The 18,731-nt window shown below is 45.7% G+C and overlaps 1 protein-coding gene across 3 annotated transcripts in view; it reads left to right on the top strand.

The window, feature by feature from the left end:
- The window catches only part of TMEM241 (transmembrane protein 241), a 134,013-nt gene that overhangs the window by 97,596 nt on the left and 17,686 nt on the right, over positions 1-18,731 (top strand). For 2 of the 3 annotated variants that reach the window (XR_008422240.1, XR_008422241.1), the window contains exons 14-15: positions 7,909-7,973; positions 15,147-16,379. Coding sequence is in view for 1 of the 3 variants with exons in the window: in XM_019465553.2 (XP_019321098.1) it covers positions 7,909-7,973; positions 15,147-15,207 (126 nt within the window). In the remaining 2 variants the exon portion in view is untranslated. Of the gene's footprint in view, positions 1-7,908; positions 7,974-15,146; positions 17,726-18,731 lie in introns of those variants that run through there. The other variant, XM_019465553.2, reaches the window with a different exon arrangement.

Raw genomic sequence — 18,731 nt, 5'->3', positions numbered from 1 at the left:
CTCTAAAATAAAAAGTAATAATTATAATTATTACACTGATCATTATAATAAATCATAGGATTTATAATAAGGGTTGATTGAACATTTTGAAATTGTCAAGTAGATTCTCAGCCTTAGCTGAGGTGTTTGTCTGGTGGACTTGGAATAGTTCCTTGGGTCCTAGGTGAAAAAGAGATAATCTGCTCTCAGTTTATAAATTTTTATCGCCTTACTCTTTACCCTAAAAGGAAGGTCTATTAGTAATATTCACAGGTGAGTCTTCGACACAGACAGACTCCAGGCCAGTCTGACATATGCCTTCCTCTCCATGGTCTGTGAGGAAGTTACAGCCTGCCCTTCTTTGGAGATGTGGCTGTGCCAAGCTGTCCCACACCAGCTGGACAGAGTAGTTCTTGAGACAGTGCTGGAGTTGGTGGTGGGGGGGGGGGGTGTAGAGATCTCCTCACGTTTTCATGGTCAAGCATATCACCTGGTGATCCGTTCACATGTAGATGTTGTTCGGTAGGTCTGGGGTGGGGCCTGGGATTCTGCATTTCCTACAGGCTCCCAGGTGTAGATGACAAGGGCATGCAAGACATCTGGTGTTCAGTCTGCCCAGCACTTTCCCTCCCTCCCCCCCAGGGAAATGTTCCTTCCTTGATTCCAACCATGAAGTTCAAGGATGAACTTCCACACTCTTACATTCCTCTGCCCCCCTAGCCATGGTCATTTGGTCCAGGAGACAATCAGAATCTTTCCTGACATTTTTGGACTTGAAATCAGAGTGAACCAGCTGCAGATCCTCCCTGAGGAGCTCTTTCTAGCCTCCTGGAGGGTAATTGGGCAAAGAAGCAGAGAAGAGGAGCAGAGAATGTCTCTGTGCTTCTCCCGTCTAGGGTCCAAGTGCCCTTAATATATCAAAAGGGATTTAAAAATAAGATTTTAGGGCACTGGGTGGCTCATTTGGTTGAGCGTCTGACTCATGGTTTTGGCTCAGGTTATAATAACAAGTCGAGCCCCATGTCAGGCTGTGTTCTGTGGCGTCTGCTTAAGAGTCTCTCTCTTCCTCTGACCCTCTGCCCTGCTTGTGCTTTCTCTCTCTCTCTCTAAAACAAATAACAAAAAAACAAGACTGTGACTTACCAGCTCTGATGACTAGTGCAGTTCTGGAAAGTATATTGGCCACTTACCTTACATGGGTCTCTGTTGGTATGTCCTGAACATACAAAGATGCATAGTGCATGCCCTGGTTGGGGAGACCACACATTTCCATAGTTTAACATGTACAATGTCAAGGGGCATGGAAGTCACTGGAAGAAGTGCCTGATCCACTTAGATGTGTGGATGGGGCGAGGCAGGGGGGAAGGTCCAGAAAATGTTTTCTAGAAATGGATTTTCTTTTTTTTTTTTTAATGTTTATTTATTTTGAGAGAAAGAGAGAGAGAGCTCAGGGGAGGGGCAGAGAGAGGGAGGGAGAGAAAGAATCCCAAGCAGGCCCCACTCTGTCATTATGGAACCCAGCATGGGGCTCAGTCGCACAAACCAACCATGAGATCATGACCTGAGCTGACATCAAGAGTGGGACACTTGGGGTGCCTGGGTGGCTCAGTCGGTTAAGTGTATGGCTTTGGCTCAGGTGGTGAGTTTGTGAGTTTGAGCCCTGTGTTGGGCTCTGTGCTGACAGCTCAGAGCCTGGAGCCTGCTTTGGATTCTTTGTCTCCTTTTCTCTCTGCCCCTCCCCTGCTTGTGCTCTCTCTCTCTCTCTCTCTCTCAAAAATAAACATTAAAAAAAAAAAAAAAGAGTGGGACACTTAACCAACGGACTCACCCAGGCGTCCCTAGAAATGGGTTTTCAAAAAGTGAGCAGGAATTGTGTGGGGAGGCCTTTGAAACTGTTCCAGGCAGAGAGACCTTGCAGCAAAGGCAGCGTGATGGTAGAACCCGTGTTTGAAAAACTACAGCTAGTTGAAGTAGGAGGTGCAGGCTGTAAGTGAGGCAGTCACCCTGAAGGGCTTTTTTACGTGCTGCAGTCCATTTTTTCTGAAGTCGTAGGTATTTATTTATTTTTTTTTTAATTTTTTTTTTTTAACATTTATTTATTTTTGAGACAGAGAGACAGGGGAAGGTCAGAGAGAGGGAGACACAGAATCTGAAACAGGCTCCAGGCTCTGAGCTGTCAGCACAGAGCCCGACGTGGGGCTAGAACTCACAGCCCTCATGGATCGTGAGATCATGACCTGAGCTGAAGTCGGCCGCTTAACCGACTGAGCCACCCAGGTGCCCCTGAAGTCGTAGGTATTTAAACAACAAAATGCTAACAAGCAACAAGCCTGACTGATTCCTGCCCCCCAAATGCACAACTGTCTGGCAGGTTCCCACCAACAATATTCCCCTTTATTTTTCCCTTAGACAAACAGAAAATTTGTCTTAGGATCAAAATGAATGTTTAAAAAACAAGCCTGATCTGCTTTAAATACCAAAATCTGTTTCAATAACACAGAGGTTGTGACATCCGTTGACAAAGCCAGGAAGTTCAAAGCCCCTGCTGCCGCAGACACAATGTATTGAGTTCTGCTGTTGTTGGCGTCCCTCAGCTGTGGCAGGTCCTGGTGTTTGTTATTCAGATCTGTGTGTACAGGGGAGACATTCCTCAGACCACAGGACTCTTTCTTCTGTGGGGAAAAATTTGTATTTTTGAAAATGCTTTTTGAAAATAAGGACAAGTGCTCGTAATGGCTGCTACTTAAGTTTCTTGAATGGCAAGTTCCAAGTGTAACTTGAAGTCTATTTCTTGAGCAGATTTTAGCCATTTTTTTAAATGTTTATTTATTTTTGAGAGAGAGAAAGACAGAGAAAGAGTGTGAGTGGGGGAGGGGCAGAGAGAGAGGGAAACAAAGAATCTGAAGCAGGCTCCAGGCTCTGAGCTGTCAGCACAGAGCCCGACATGGGGCTCGAACCCATGAACTGTGAGATCTCGACCTGAGCTGAAGTCAGATGCTCAACAGACTGAGCCACCCGGGAGTCCCAGATTTTAGCCATTTTTTTAAACACTTAAAAAAAAAAAAAAGTTTACACATTTTCTGACATCCACTGCCAGAACCTTTTCATCATCCGAAGCTGAAACTCTGTACCCATTAACACTAACTCCCCACTCACAGTTCCCCCCCAGGCCCTGGTAACTTCCATTCTACTTTGTGTCTCTGAATTTGACTCCTCAAAGCACCTAATGTAAGTGGAATCATACAATATTTGTCTTCTGTATCTGGCTTATTTCACTTAGCATGATGTCTTTAAGGTTCATCCGTGTTGTCGCATGGGTCAGAATTGCCTTCCTTCGAAAGGCTGAATAACCATGTATATACCACATTTTGGGTATCTGTTCATCCATTGATGGATACTTGGGTTCCTTCCAAATCTGAGCTATTGTGAATAATACTGCTATGAACATGGGTTTGCAAATATCTCTTTGAAGCCCTGTCTTCAGTGGATTCTTCTTTTTTTCTTCTTCTAAAACTGCATGGAGGGGTGTGTGACAGGCTCAGTCAGTAGAGCATGTGACTCTTGATCTCAGGGTTGTAAGTTCAAGCCCCATGTTGGGTGTAGAGATTACTTAAAAAACAAAATCTTAAAAAAAAAAAAAAAAACCATATGGAGCTCACGTGGGCCCTTTCTTGAGTTTCTGGCTGTGTGAGAAGGTTGACCTGGGAGTCGAGGTCTTTTCCACCCCTCACTGCTTGGGGTCCCAGGCCCCTGGAGCAAATCACTCACCGTCTCTCGGTCACAGTTCCCCCACCTGTGATCACAGGGAGTCCCTTCCACCTCTCAGGTCCTGCACCTAGGTGACCGTGTGTAGGGCACTCTGTACCCAGACGTGTGCCTTCAGCTATTCCTGGCTTCTGTTTATTCCGCAGTAGAACCGGAAGCAGAGTGGGCCCTTGGCATGAACAGGTTTATCATTCACACTTTTGAGGGGTCTTGAGCAGTCCTGACGGTCCATGGCATACAGAAATCTTCCACTTGGCTGAGGCATGAATTTGACGCTCACATTGCACGTTGAGGTTGATGTGTGGGTGCAAGTCTCTTAGTGGGCAAGTCGGGCTGGCCGAGTGCCCATTGTCTGCCTCTCAGCGAGGCGCTGTCAGCTCCTACTCAACCCATCTTCAGCAGTGACTTTTGTGAACTGGTAGAACTTTGGTGACTGTGTGTATGTGTGTGTGAGAAAATGCCTCCGATGCTGACTGTGAGGGCTGGCAATGGAAGCAAAAGGAAGCCCAAGAAACCAGTGTTTCTTACTGAATAGATTACAAAGTGGTCTGTTGAACTTCACAGTAGCTCCGTAGTGCAGACAGCTTTGCCATACATTCACTACAGAAATAAGACACGTCTCTCTGTGAAATTTTAGTCAGTGTCTCAGCCAGCAGAAAAGGTGCTCATCGAGAGATAAAACGTTAGAAAAGTTTGAAAAAGTGCCTCGGGAGAAAGGCAGGAGACTGTACAAACATCTCCAGGAAGCGGCACATGTCAAAGGCACCAGTGTGGCTACTAAACCAGTCTTATTTTCAAGTAAGGGCTGGTTTGGAAGTTTTAAGATGTGTTTTTCTTGGCAAAAGGTGCAGTTAAGAGGAATAAGCAGGCCCGTTGTCTATCTCATGGCAGACGGGATTCCTCCTGGGCTAAGAGGCGTGTGGAGAAACAGAGGCCCAAGTCCCAGGCTGGGGTACTTCAGGGCAGGTGGGAGGTGGCAGCCTCACACGCTAGATGGAAAGCCACGTGAGAGACGCAACCAGAGAATGAGGGCCGAAGCTCGTCAGAGAAGGCCGTAAAGAGCTGGTGATAAGGGGTGAAGGGCATGAAGACATGGTGAAGAATGAGGAAAGGCTAGTTGGGCCCTTCATAGATTTTGTGAGGTGTTCCGTTACACCAAGCTGCCAACATCGTGGCCATCCGTCAGTAGAACGGGGCCTGTTTCATCAGTCCTAAGAAACATATCACCATTGGCACCATGTCAGGACATCCCAAGAAGTTGCAAAAGTAAAGAGAAATGAACAAACTTAACTTTGATTAAGAAGAAGGAAGGAGGGACACTTGGGTGGCTCAGTCAGTTGAGCATCTGACTCTTGATTTCAGCTCAGGTCATGATCCCAGGGTCATGATTAAGCCCCATGTCAGGCTCTGCACTGACCGTGGAGCCTGCTTAAGAGTTTCTCTGTCTCTCTCTGTCAGTCTGTCTCTGTCTCTCTCTCCGCCTCCGTCTGCCCCTCTCCCCCACTCACACTCTCTCTCTCTAAAATAAAAAAAAATTGGGGGTGGGGCACCTGGGTGGCTCAGTCGGTTGAGCAGCCAGCTTCGGCTCAGGTCATGATCTTGTCGTTTATGGGTTCCAGCCCCACGTCGGGCTCTGGGCTGACAGCTCAGAGCCTGGAGCCTGCTTCCATTCTGTGTCTTCCTCTCTCTCTGCCCCTCCCCTGCTCACACTCTATCTCTCTCTAAAATAAATAAACATTAGGGACCCCTGGGTGGCTCACTTGGTTGGGCGTCCAACTTCGGCTCAGGTCATGATCTTGCGGTTTGTGAGTTTGAGCCCTGCATCAGGCTCTGTGCTGACAGTTTGGAGCCTGGAGCCTGCTTCGGATTGTGTGTTTCCTTCTCTCTCTGCCCCTCCCCAACTTGTGCTCTCTCTCTATCAAAAATAAATAAATGCAAAAAAAAAATAAATATTAAAAAATTTAAAAAAAATAATTAAATTAAAAATTTAAATTTTAAAAAACTAAGGAAGGAAAAAAAAGGAAGAGAAAATGACAATAAAATTAAGAATGAAAGGGAAGGTAATTAAAATGGGCACCAATGAGAAAAAATAATATTTTTTCCAAATAGCAAAATGCTAATGAGTTGGAAAACCTAGATGAAACACATTTTTGGAAAAAGTGAAAATGACAAACTTGAATCAAGGAGAAGGAGAAAATTTGATTAGGACGTTGGCCGTTAAAGACCACCCCAACTAGAAGGTGCAGGTCCAAAGGTGTTCAAGTCAGAGTTAACATCCACAGTAAAGATCATCTTTATTCTTTATAGGAAAATAAGCAGGGAGGTTGATGAACTAACTTATGTGGTTGGTATAACCTTGTTTCCAAAACCAGATGGCTGCACTGTGAGCTAATAAAATATTAGGCCCACTTCAGGTATGCCCATTGGTGCAAAGGTCCTAAATATAATGTTAAATAAAACGAGAGGAGGGTAGGAGAGCAAGTGCCATTCATCATGCTCTGTGAGGTACCGGCCCCCGGGGCGCCTGGGTGGCTCAGTCGGTTAAGCGTCTGACTTCAGCTCAGCTCATGATCTTGTGGTTCGTGGGATCGAGCCCCGTGTCAATCGCGAGTGGGGGAGAGGTGCAGAGGGAGAGAGAGAGAGAGAGAGAGAATCCCACTGTCATCTAGCCCTGCTGACAGCACAGCCTGCTTGGGATTCTCGCTCTCTGCCCCTCCTGTGCTCTCTGTCTCGCATTCTCTCTCTGTCTCTCAAAAATAAATAAACTTGTAAAAAATTTTTTAAAAAGAAAAGAAAGATACATGCTCCCACCACCACCCCCAGCACTCTGACAGTCCTCTTTCCTCTGTTCCTCGGGTTCAGCTTTGCAAACTGTCTGGCTGACCTGGTCGCCGCTTCATTTTTGTTCCCAAAGACAACCCAGGTCTGTTTTGTTATCAGGGTTTTTGCTGCAAGTCAATAAAAGAAGCAAACAGAAAGAGACTCAAATGGGTAAATTACAAAGGTTCTAAAACTTCACAGAGTTTCTATACTGAAGGTCCCTGGTTTATGTTTCCAGACTTCTTTTTAAGATGGTAAATGAATGAGGATGAGGCTCCTTCAACATACTCCTTCCTTTGAACCACCTGCTTGCTGCCTTGTTCCCAGCTTGGACACCCAAAGAGGGCTCCAGGACAGTGGATGGGTCCCCTTGAGTGAGATGGTATTGCCCATGTCCCAGGGTGTCTAGCCTGAGTGACCCATCCCACAATGACCTGCTTCTTACTTCTCATTGCAAGAAAGTAAGTCCTCAGGCTGACCTTCCTAACAGAAGCTGTCTTGCATCTGAGAATACGGAATTCTAGGAAAATAACCATCTTTTCCTGAGCAGGCATTCCAAATGGTGACGAACTTGGGTCTTTGGTTCACATATACTCTGTGTGCTGTTTGGTGATACCGTGGGGGTGCGAGTTCTGTTACTGCCATTCCAAGACACTCTTCCGTAATTTCTAGCTCTGAAAGATGTGGGGGTAGCCTCTTCCCTCTCTTTTGGCTTCTAGACACTTGCAAATATTTGTTTTAAGTTTATTCATCTTTTTTTTAGAAATTTCTACAGCCTACGGGGGCTTGAACTCACGACCCCGAGATCAAGCATTGCATGGTCCTCTGACCGAGTCAGCCAGGTGCCCCTGCAAAGAGTTAGTTAATGATTTAATTGTTCCCTCCCCCAAGAAGTATCTGGTTTTGTAGAATGTGTATCACGGGCCAGCAAGACATGGCCATTAGGACAGGGGAGAGACGGTGCTGTGGGCAAAGGCAGGGTGATAGCCAAGTTTTTATCTGGAGGATCTGGGGACAGATGAATGAGCACAACTGGCTTTGGGGATTATTTCTTCACCTTGAGACAGGATGGAAATGAATATTCTCACCATGCCCCTGCCCTGGAGAGAGATGGGTGAGACGTTGGCTGCGTGCCTCCTCTTTTGAAGAGTTCGGAAGTTAAATGTCTCTTTGAAGATTCTCACCTCCCGAATAGACTAGGACTTGGCATTTTCCACACCAAATGCTTAGCTCAGAGGGAGCACTAAATACAGGGGCCTCACAAGTCATTGTGAACGATGACTTTGGAGAAGGTTACCGAAGTCCTGCTGCTCTGATGGCCTTTTGTTGAAATTATTTCCACAGGTTCTCACAGCTGGCTTGTCCATATTGCTGTTTGATATGATCCTGACGAGTGCAACAGTGGGATGGTAAGTCTTTTGCCTGGAGAGAGGAAGAGCAAATTTATTTGGGTTTCACCAGGATACTAATTTTTTTTCTCAAATGTTGGCAAAAGGGTGTTTGGAGTGTGTGTGTATTTTTTAAGTTTGTATTTATTTATTTTGAGAGATAGAGCAGGGGAGGGACAGAGAGAGAGAGAGAGAGAGAGAGAGAGAGAATCCCAAGCAGGCTCCACACTGTCAGCACAGACCCCAACATGGGGCTAGAACCCATGAACCACGAGATCGTGACCCGAGCTGAAATCAAGAGTCAGATGCTCAAACTGACTGAACCACCCCGGCCAGGCCGCCCTGGGGTATGTATTTTATTGACACATAAATATACGTCCAGAGGAGTACATATATCATGAATGTGCAACGTGATGAATTTTCACAACTGAATATACCAAACCCGTTGCAGTCAGCATCCAGTTCAAGAAACAGAACACCACCGTGCATCTTTCAGCCACTCATCCACACCAGTGTAAGCACTACCGGTGAACTACTAGTTTTATATGTATTATGTGATTTTACCAAGATTTTATAACTACTATGATTGGGTGAGGATTCAAAACCAGATCTGTGTGTATCCAAGGCCCCGTAGCCTTCATGTACTTCTGCACGACTGATTTGGCAAACACCAGGGATTTACCAGCAGTGTAGACAGTGTCTAGGTAACAGTGGGCCATAAGGGAGGTATAAGAGAAATTGGCCTGTATGTTCCTCTTCCCACCAATATGATCATCCATAAAGAGCTTCTAGATAATTCGACAGCAATACGAAAGGAGTGTTATCCAGGATAAGACAGCTCTATTTCTTGTTCAAGGGCTGACATGATGAACTAAGATTGGCCAGTGGAATGATCATAGGAAAAAGATCTCATTGTCTTGGGTTTTTTAATGCTATTAGCAATAATTCTATCAATTAGCTAAAAATATCTTTTGAGTGACTGCCGCATGTGAAGTAAGACATCCTTCAGCCTTCAAGGAGTACGGGGGAATGGAAATCATGAAGATAGTTTGTGGGATAAGATAGTCATAGTCTGAATGCACGGTGAATGTGAGGGCCGAAGGAAGGAGAGAGGACGGGCCAGCAGGCGGGCTATGCAACTGGTTTGAACTGGACCTTAGGCAGAACACAGAGGCCGAGCAAGGTGGTGGGTGGAAGAGGATTTGGGCCCTCTGGCCCCAGGAAAAACAAGGAAGGGTGGAGAGGCAGGGGTGCCAACGGTGAGAGTTAGTGATTTGGAGCCAGAGCTGGGGCTGTGGGGCACAGAGCTAATCCTTCACGCCTTCCTCCTTCCTCTGCACCTGTCCTTCCAGGAAGGCATGACGCCCACAGTGGGCTGGTGACATCCAAAAACCCAACTGCCAAGATCTCCTGGTACATTCCCAGTGTCTCCTGACACTCTTCCCCCAATGTCTGTATCTTAACCTTCATAGTGATAGTCTAAATTCTTGGCGTATTTTTCTTTCTCACGAATAAGCCTTGGACAACCATAATCTGTACACGATTTCAGAACGGATTTAAAAAACCCAGGCATTGACCAGAGTGTGAGAAATAGGAGGGAGGTGGCTCTCCAGTGGGGAGGAAAGGCTGAGCCTAGATATTACAGCAGCAGTCTGGAAGAGGCCAGGTCTGCAGGCTGTTTCACATCCTGTGAACTTTATGGTATGCCCTGAGCAAAATGGAAAGAAAGGCTGTGTGTTCCCAAATCAAGGAAACAGCATGTGTGATTATTGCAAAAGGAACCTTGACTTTGGAATTTCCTGATTTTTCAGAGCTTGAGTTTAAGGATGGTGTGTTTTCAGCCTCAAAGAATTTTCCAACCACAAAGTGAACCACCAGAAGAGGAGTGTCAGACTCTAGTTCAGATTTCCTGTCTTTTGCACAGAGCCGGCCCGCGCTGTCCCCAGCGGAGCCTGGGTGACCAGCTCTCAGACCCTGGGCACGGGCAGGCCTGCTCTCTGACGTGTGGGAGCTTAGACTGATCAGAAGTCACAGAGGGCAGGGACTGCAGAACTGTTTTGTTTAGACCTCCCGTGTTTGCCCGTAGGGTCACTATTGCTTGTTTTTTGGCTTTCGGAGTTTAAATTCGATCACGTTTAGAAATCAGGTGATTTCCCCATAAAAGTCCAAATTTCCTGATTCTTTTGGAAATGTGGAACAAGTGCTACATTGAGCCTGTACGTCCCCACGGCGGCGGTTGCCGGACCAGGTAGAGGCTGCCTGTCACGTGGACGTGGGCTAAGTCAGCACGGCCTCCACGGCTCCAGGCTGGCTGAGGCCGGGGGGGTTCTGTCTCAGCTACATCCGAACACCCATTTGCTTTATACTCATTCATTTCACAAAAAGCGTGTGGTGGGCTCTGAGGCTATAGACAGTGCGTGACCCCAGCAAGGTCACCGTCTGGGAAATGAGTTCAGATGTCATTAGCCGCCTTCTTGGATGGGGAGCAGCTTAGCTGTACAAAACAGGTCATCATCTAAAGTAGGGTTTTCCTTCACCTCAGCACTGTTGATGTTCTGGGCTACAGTGAATAATTCTTTGCTGTAGGGAGCTGTGCTGTGCTTTGGAGGGTTTTTAGCTACAAACTGAGCCCCACCCCACCGGAGGCCAACGGCACCTCCTCAGATGTCTCCAGATACTGCCACATGTCCCTTTGGCAGCAAAATGACCCCAGTTGGGAATCACAGATCTAAATGTTTGTGGTGGTTAGTGGAGAAAACGCCATTCCAAATTTCAGCAAGATCTTAAGAACCTTGCTTACCCTCTAATTAGAGATTTGGTCAGCTCGTGTGTCAAGGCCTGGGCAGCCTCTCCCAACCTCTCTGTGCACAGCCCCGTCAGCACGTACCACACTAAGCACCGGGTGAGGGTTCACACCCCATCTACCTGCAATCGTGAGCTCCTGCGGAAGGGAAACCACATTTCACACACCTTTGTGTCTCCCTGCCTAGCCCTAAGGGCTTGCCGAATAAACGAGTGGCCAGCCTTCTAAATACTGTACCCCCAAAATTATAACCCTTGGGGCACCTGAGTGCCTCAGTTGGTTAAGTGTCTGACTCCTGATTTCGGCTCAGGTCATAATCTCATGGTTTGTGAGTTCCAGCCCTGCATTGGGCTTCATGCTTCATGCAGTGCAGAGAATGCTTGGGATTCTCTCTCTCTCCCCCTGGCCCTCTCTGCTCTTCCCCTGCTTGCTCTCTCTCTCTCTCAAAATAAATAAATAAACTTTAAAAATGTGTGTGTGTGTGTGTGTGTATATATATATATATATATATATATGTATGTATATGTATATATATATATATATATATATATATATATATATATATATATATGGAGGAAAATTATAAACCTAAGTACCAATGTTGGTCAAATTTTAAAGTCTTTAACTATTTTTTTAATGTTTATTTTTGAGAGAGAGAGAGACAGAGAATGAGTGGGGGAGGGGCAGAGAGAGAGAGAGGGAGACACAGAATCAAAAGCAGGCTCCAGACTCTGAGGTGTCAGCACAGAGCCCGACACAGTGCTCGAACTCATGGACTGTGAGATCATGAACTAAGCCGAAGTCAGATGAGCCACTGAGCCACTCAGGAGCCCCCTAAAGTCTTTTCTTAAAAGCAACTGATCTTGTCCAGCAAATTATCTTGTTTTTAATTATAAAAACAATCTATTGCAAACCCAGAATTTAAATGTCCAGATTAATATTTAATTATTCACCTTCAATTAACAGTTTTATTGTATATATTGATATGAATTCCCTTTATTCCAAAATTTCAGCAAAGAGGATTCAACACACACAAAAGAAAAAATGCTGAACTGTGAGCAGTGTCTCTGCTGAGTAGAATTAGTTGTGGGTGCCCTCTCTTTGCATCCTTTTTAGACACTCTTCTCTTTGCAATAGTTTCTCTTTGCAAAAGTACAAGGAGAGAAAATGACCAAAACACAACCTCTTTGTTTTGAGGATTCCATGACCACTTCTCTCCTTAGGCAGTCATTCATGTGGCCCACCAGTGATCATGGCTTACCAACATGCTTGATCTCAGCACAAGCCTCACTAATACCAACACTCTTTAGAAAATGGTCTTATATCATGTTTGAGTAACAATGTCTTACGCCTTTAATTTTAGGACACTGCACAGAGACTGCCCAAGCCTCTTTGTAGGAAGAGTGAATTTAGGGGGTGAAGAAAGTACTCCCCCCAACACACCCCATAGTATAGCTAGGATCACAGTGACTGAAATTTACCAGTTTTCCATTTGAGTTAAAAAGGGTGCCTGGGTGGCTCAGTCGGTTAAGTGTCCCACTCTTGATCTCAGCTCAGATGTTGACCTTAGGGTCGTGAGTTCAAGCCCCACATTGGGCTCTGCACTGACTGTGTGGAGCCTGCTTGGGATTCTCTCTCTCCCTTTCTGTCTGCCCCTCCCCTGTTCATGCTCTGTCTCTGTCTCTCAAAATGAATAAACATGAAAAAAATCTTAAAAAAAAAAAACCTTTTAAAAAATGTGAAAACTCTCTAAAATGCTAGGAAGGGACTTCTAAATTACTGTCACTCATTACTTCTCAACAGAGAGTAAGTTATCAGATTGTGAACTGTCACTCAGCAAGTCCCCAAGGGAATGGTACATTAGGCAGATCTCTAGGCACATTAGGAAAAGAGAAAAAACAAAAATAGTTTGGACTATAGGTGGGAAAAAGGGGAGCAAGGGTAAGAAATTCACCGTCATTCATTGAGAAAATATTTATTAGGTGCTGCATGAAGGGCTAGGCCTACAGATGGAAAAGGGTACAGTCCCTGCCCCCTATCAAGTGCAATCAGGAGGTGCTTGAATAAGCACAATAATGAATGTAAAATTGAGATAGGGAAAGACTGGAGGGCCGCTGAAAATAAAGCCCTGGGAGAGGACCTAGTGATGAGTATTTCTGGCCGGGTATGCTCTGCCATCTGGTATGGCAGAGCCTTCATTGCACGAAGTGTGTTCACTTCAGGAATGATGGGAATTACAAGATTTGCAAACAGTTTGGTCAAGCTCTGACTTAAATGGTTGTAATGCTATTAAGATTCCTGCACCCCATGTCAGCTTCTCCTGCTGTTTAGAAGACAACGTCAAAGCTCACCTCCCTGGCTCTCTTAACAGTAAACTGAACCAAGGTTTGTTTCCTTCTGAGCATTCACTAAGCTGCTTTGGTGTTTCATGAAATAGCTAAACTGAACGGATGAAATGCAAGGTTATTACATTTCAGCATGGTTCTAAGGCCATGGGGGGAGGAGTGGCAACGAGCCAGCCCATACCCTGTTCTTCTCCCTGGTGACAAAGCAGGGTTCCTGGAAACCCATAGAAATGGCTGAGCCCCTAGTTACCTTTGCAGAAATAAGCCCCGCCCAAGCCCGAAGGCCCGTGCAGCCTTTGTGTCAGGTCACGGTGACTCTGCACTTGCCCCAGTGTTTCAGAAGATGACGTGTGCATTCTTTAAGGGTCAGTCTGAGGAAGGGCTTCCCTCAGGAGGGAGGAACCATGTGCCCAGGGTCTTTGAGAAGTAAGATCCCCATCGACGCTTGCTTGGACCCCACGGCCAGAGTTGCTCAACAGTGAAACAGGCTTGCTTTGTGCAGCAGGACGTGCCTGCCCCTCAGGAGAAGTCTTCAAGCAGAGCCGGGACACCAGCTCTGAGGGCCAGTGAGGAAGGCATTCTGCTCTGGGAGGACAGTCAGCTAGTCAGTATATTTTATCGCTTGTGCATTATAGGCCAAATGTGGGGGTTGATGGCTTCCGGTATATCCTTTTCAGCCTCACGGACACTGCTGGATGTGACCGTCTCCTGGGGCACAGACAAGACCAGAGCTGAATAGCACGCACAGGGTCACGTGGCTAATAAATGCCTGAGCCACAATCGGAACTCGGTTTATTGTTTTAATAGTCTCACGCTTGCTCAGCTCATTCCTGTGCTAAATGGGGCAAATGGTACATTTACCATTATCTTTATGTCAGAGTCCCTCGCATGGGTGACATTTCTCACTGGGAATGTGATGTGCACAGCCTACCTGTGTTTCATATGTTTCGTGCCCCGGGCGAATGTTAGAAACATAAAGATGCCGGGGTGCCTGGGTGGCTCAGTTGCTTAAGCTCTGACTTTGGCTTAGGTCATGATCTCATGGTTCATGGGTTCAAGTGCCACGTCAGGCTCTGTGCTGACATCTCAGAACCTGGAGCCTGCTTTGGATTCTGTGTCTCCCTCGCTCTCTTCCCCTCCCCTGCTCATACTTTCTGTCTCTCAAAGATAAATAAAAATGTTTAAGAAAAAAAAAAGAAAGAAACATAAAGATGCCATAGTGTAAATGTGTGTGTGTCGTGGGTGGCCTTGTGGGGGATGTGGGAGAAGACTGGAAGGGCAGGTAGAAGCGAAGGGCTGTTCGCCCCTCTGACCAAGAGCATTTCATCACCAGGGACCTCCTGTCATAATCTTTTGTGATGGCCCAGTCCAGTCCTCAGAAGTGCTTTTTGGGAAGAATTTTGGGATTCAGACCAGACGTCGATTGTCTACCAAGAAGTTTAAAATAGAAAATGTACAGAGACCTTTGGATGTATTCAGTTTTAGGCATGTTAAAATATTCAACTCCTCCTTCTCAGGGTCTGCAGTTTTCTCACCACCTTTTCATTTTCAAATCTCTGGCCACATTTCTTTCTGCTCTGGTGGGAGATTCATGATTCGCCTTTAGTATTTTCATCTCTGAGTGTTCTGTTAGTTTCAGTGAAATAACAGGCTTCAGAGACCGTCACCCCAGTGATGATCAGACTGGATACCTGCATGGGTTCCTGTCATCAACCCTCTGTGTCCACTGCGGAATGGAGCATGTCACTTCACCGGGTCAGGATGAACAGGACACACAACCTTCTTCCTGGGGACAGGAGGCAGGGGAAGATCAAACCCCACTTTGCAGCCCACTCCCCTCCTGCCACACACCTGAGGTTTACTTGGGACGACCAGGCAGTTCCTGGGCCTGACCTGGCAGCAGGGCAGGCCTGGTGGGGGTTAGGGAATGAGGGATCCCTCGCCCTGATGCAGGTGAGCACCGGGCAGTCTGTGGGTCTACAGCCTCTAGACTCGAGGGACTAGAAAGCTGACCTCTTGCTGTTTTGTTTTGTTTTGTTTTTGCAGCCTCCTGCTTGGCGGACTCGGAGAGGCCTTGCTGGTTTTCTCGGAGCAGAAGGGCTCGTAAGGACAGGAAAAATAGACTCACAGGCTGCTGGCTGGAATGCACGGCCCCTGGGCCTCAGAGGTCCCGCTCAAATGTGTTAGAAGGAAGAAAACAGGAACAACAAGGCCACCACTTCTCACTGCATCAAGAAGTCTCTGGGCTGTTGGAGAGAATTGACTGTGTTGTGTCTTCCTGCTCCGAGAGGCTCACTCAAGCCTTGCTGACCATGCTGGGCCCAGTGGGGCAGACCCAGACCCGGAACCCCCCATGTGGGGATGGGTCTGCTCACCTTGACTGATGTGCAAGCCTCCTTATTAAACACCCTTCACCAAACATGACTATACGGAGGCGGGCTCAAGGAATTTCGTTGCACTTTGTTTTATGTGTTTACATCTTTGGAGACTTTTCTGGGGACACCTTTCCCTTGCTGTCCCGGGCTTGCCTGGAGCCCCCACTCACCCACTTAGGAGCACAGACAGAATTCCTCATGGAGGGCTTTCACGGGGGGCAGGGGCAGAGATGAGGGTCAAATGGGAGTTCTGAGTCAAGTAAGACATCAGCAAGGATGCTGTTACTCCAGAGAGAGTGCTAAAGCCTTTTTGGGGTTGTGTGTTGTGTTGCATTCTATACACTCTTGTTGTCCACTGTGAGGCTAACTTGCTCCTAAATGATCACCAGAGGGAATAGGGTTTATAACTGTTGATGCATGTGCTCCCTGGCCAGTGACACAAACATAGAACATACGTATACACAAAAGCACACGCATTTATATTCACATCCCTTAAAGCTTTTAATCCATTGAATTCCCTGGTGGCTCAGAGGAGATTTCATTCATATCATTGAACACTGAAGTATATTTTTCAGGCCAGATTAAAAATTTGATTAAGACTCTAAATCTTCCTCTGTGGGAGTCCAAAGAAATGAACATGCATGAAATGGTAACTTGCTTCTGAACTCACAGTGAAGGTTTAAGAAAATAATGTCTGACTTCAAATATTTCTGCTCATGACAGGTTTTGAATGCCTGACTGCTCTGCCAGGTGTCGGGTCTGGTCATGTTGAGATGTAGAAGGTAGTGAAGTCCCAGTGAGCCCTCCCCAGGCAGGAAGCCAGGCTGGCACTGGTGGCCATGCACGCCATTCATGGAGAACCATCTTCGGCGTCTGGGAAATAAGCCTGTCCATGGAGAATAAGGTCAGCTTAGTCAGGGGCCATTCTTCCAACTTGTTGAAAAAATACACAGAAGATGAAACAAATAGGAATAGATTCGTATATTTGGAACTTGAGTACCTTAAATTCATTCCCTTGTCTTTTCCTGGTCTCTGTGTGTCATTTAAGGTAAAGATGTTCAGAGTGATGTTTACACAGATACAGTTTTGGTTTTTTTTAATGTTTATTTATTTTGAGAGTGAGAGAGAGCGTGCACAGCTGGGGACGGACGGAGAGAGAGCGAGACAGAGAATCCCAAGCAGGCTCTGCACTGCCAGCCAAAGGCTGACTCGGGGCTCAGTCCCACAACCATGAGATCATGATATGAGCGGAAATCAAAGAGTTGGAAGCTTAACCAACTGGGCCACCCAGGTTCCCCAACACACATATAGTTTCAGTTTGCTGTATGTCCTTCATCTATATAAATTTTACAGAGGCTGAAGATCAAATAGAAAACCGGGTTTAGAATTGCCCTTGTTCTTTTGCTCCCACAAAACTCTTTCTGTACAACTGAGAGAGTTCTCCTTTTGTGGAAAGTGGCATCTGTCCAAATGTCATCTGAAGCCTGTCTTTCCAAGTGCCATTCAAGCAAATTGAGGTTCCTAAGTCAGGAAAGAACCATGCACAGGTAGGTAATGGGCCCATCTCCTGTTTCTAGGAGACCTGTTCTTAAAAGAATCTCTACTAAGGACTTTTTTATTTTTGTTTGTTTGAATTTTTTTGATGGCATTCCAGAGTCCCATTGTTTTTATTTTTTAATTTCTTAATCTGAGTAGAGTTGATACACATGTTAATTAGTTTTAGGTGTACGACTTAGTGATTTGACAAGTTTACACATTATACTATGCTCACCACGAGTGTACCATCTGTCCTATTACATCGCTATTAGGATATTATTGACTATGTTCCTTATACTGTGCTTTTTATTCCCAGGCCTTACTCATTCCATAATCCAAAGCCTGTACCTCCCTCTCCCCTTCAACTGTTATGCTCCCCCTGACCCCCCAATCCCTTTGGCAACTCATCTATTCCTTCTCTGTTTTTATAGTTCCGATTCTCCTTTTTGTTTTTTTATTCATTTTTTAAAATTCTAAGTGAAGTCATATGGTATTTGTCTTTCTCAGTCTGATTTGTGCCACTTAGCCCAATACCTTCTAGGTCCATCCATGTTGTTTCATGTGGCTTGATCTCGTCCTTTTTTATGGCCGTGTAATACTCCACTGTGTATATATACCACATAATATGCCACATAAGTCTATCAGTGGACATTTAGGTTGCTTCCATATCTTGGCTATTGTAAACAATGCTGCAATAAACATAGGGTACATAGATCTTTTCAAGTTAGTGTTTTCATTTTCCCTGGGTAAATACCCGATAGTGAAATTACTGGATCATATGGTATTTCTGTCTTTAATTTTTTGAGGCACCTCCATACCGTTTTCCACAGAGGCTGCACCAGTTTGCTTCTACCAACAGTGCACAAGGGTTCCTTTTTCTCCACGTCTTCACCCACACTTGTTGTTTCTTCTTGATTTTAGCCATTCTGACAGGTGTGAGGTGGTATCTCATTGTGGTTTTGATTTGCATTTCCCTGATGACGAGTGATGTTGAGCATCTTTTCATGTGTCTGTTGGCCACCTTTAGATCTTTGGAGAAATGTCTGTTCAGGTCCCCTGCCCATTTTTAAAATTTTTTTTTTCAACGTTTTTTATTTATTTTTGGGACAGAGAGAGACAGAGCATGAACGGGGGAGGGGCAGAGAGAGAGGGAGACACAGAATCGGAAACAGGCTCCAGGCTCCGAGCCATCAGCCCAGAGCCTGACGCGGGGCTCGAACTCACGGACCGCGAGATCGTGACCTGGCTGAAGTCGGACGCTTAACCGACTGCGCCACCCAGGCGCCCCTCCTGCCCATTTTTAAAACAGGTTGTTTGTTTTTTTTGGTGTTGAGTTGTATAAGCTCTTTACGTATTTTGGATAGTAACTCCTTTTTGGATGTATCATTTGCAAATATCTTCTCCCATTCGGTAGGTTGTCTTTTTGTTTGGTTGATTGTTTCCTTTGTTGTGCAAAAGCTTCTTATTTTGATGTGATCCCCATAGTTTGTTTTTGTTTTTGATTCCCTTGCCTCAGGAGGCATCTAGAAAAATGTTCTTACCACTGATGTCAGAATGATTACTGCCTATGCTCTCTCCTAGGACGTTTGTGGTTTCAGGTCTCACATTGAGGTCTTTAATCTATTTTGAGTTTATTTTTATGTACAATGTAAGAAAGTGGTCCAGTTTCATTGTTTTTAAAACCTCAGGTATTATCTTACTTTGACACCAGCAGGAGGCA

The sequence above is a fragment of the Panthera pardus genome, unplaced genomic scaffold (assembly GCF_024362965.1).
Source record: "Panthera pardus isolate Hobbes unplaced genomic scaffold, ASM2436296v1 HiC_scaffold_15, whole genome shotgun sequence".
In the NCBI taxonomy this organism is placed as follows: Eukaryota; Metazoa; Chordata; class Mammalia; order Carnivora; family Felidae; genus Panthera; species Panthera pardus.
Note: the sequence above shows the minus strand (reverse complement) of the source record. Positions and strands in the feature narration are given on the sequence as shown.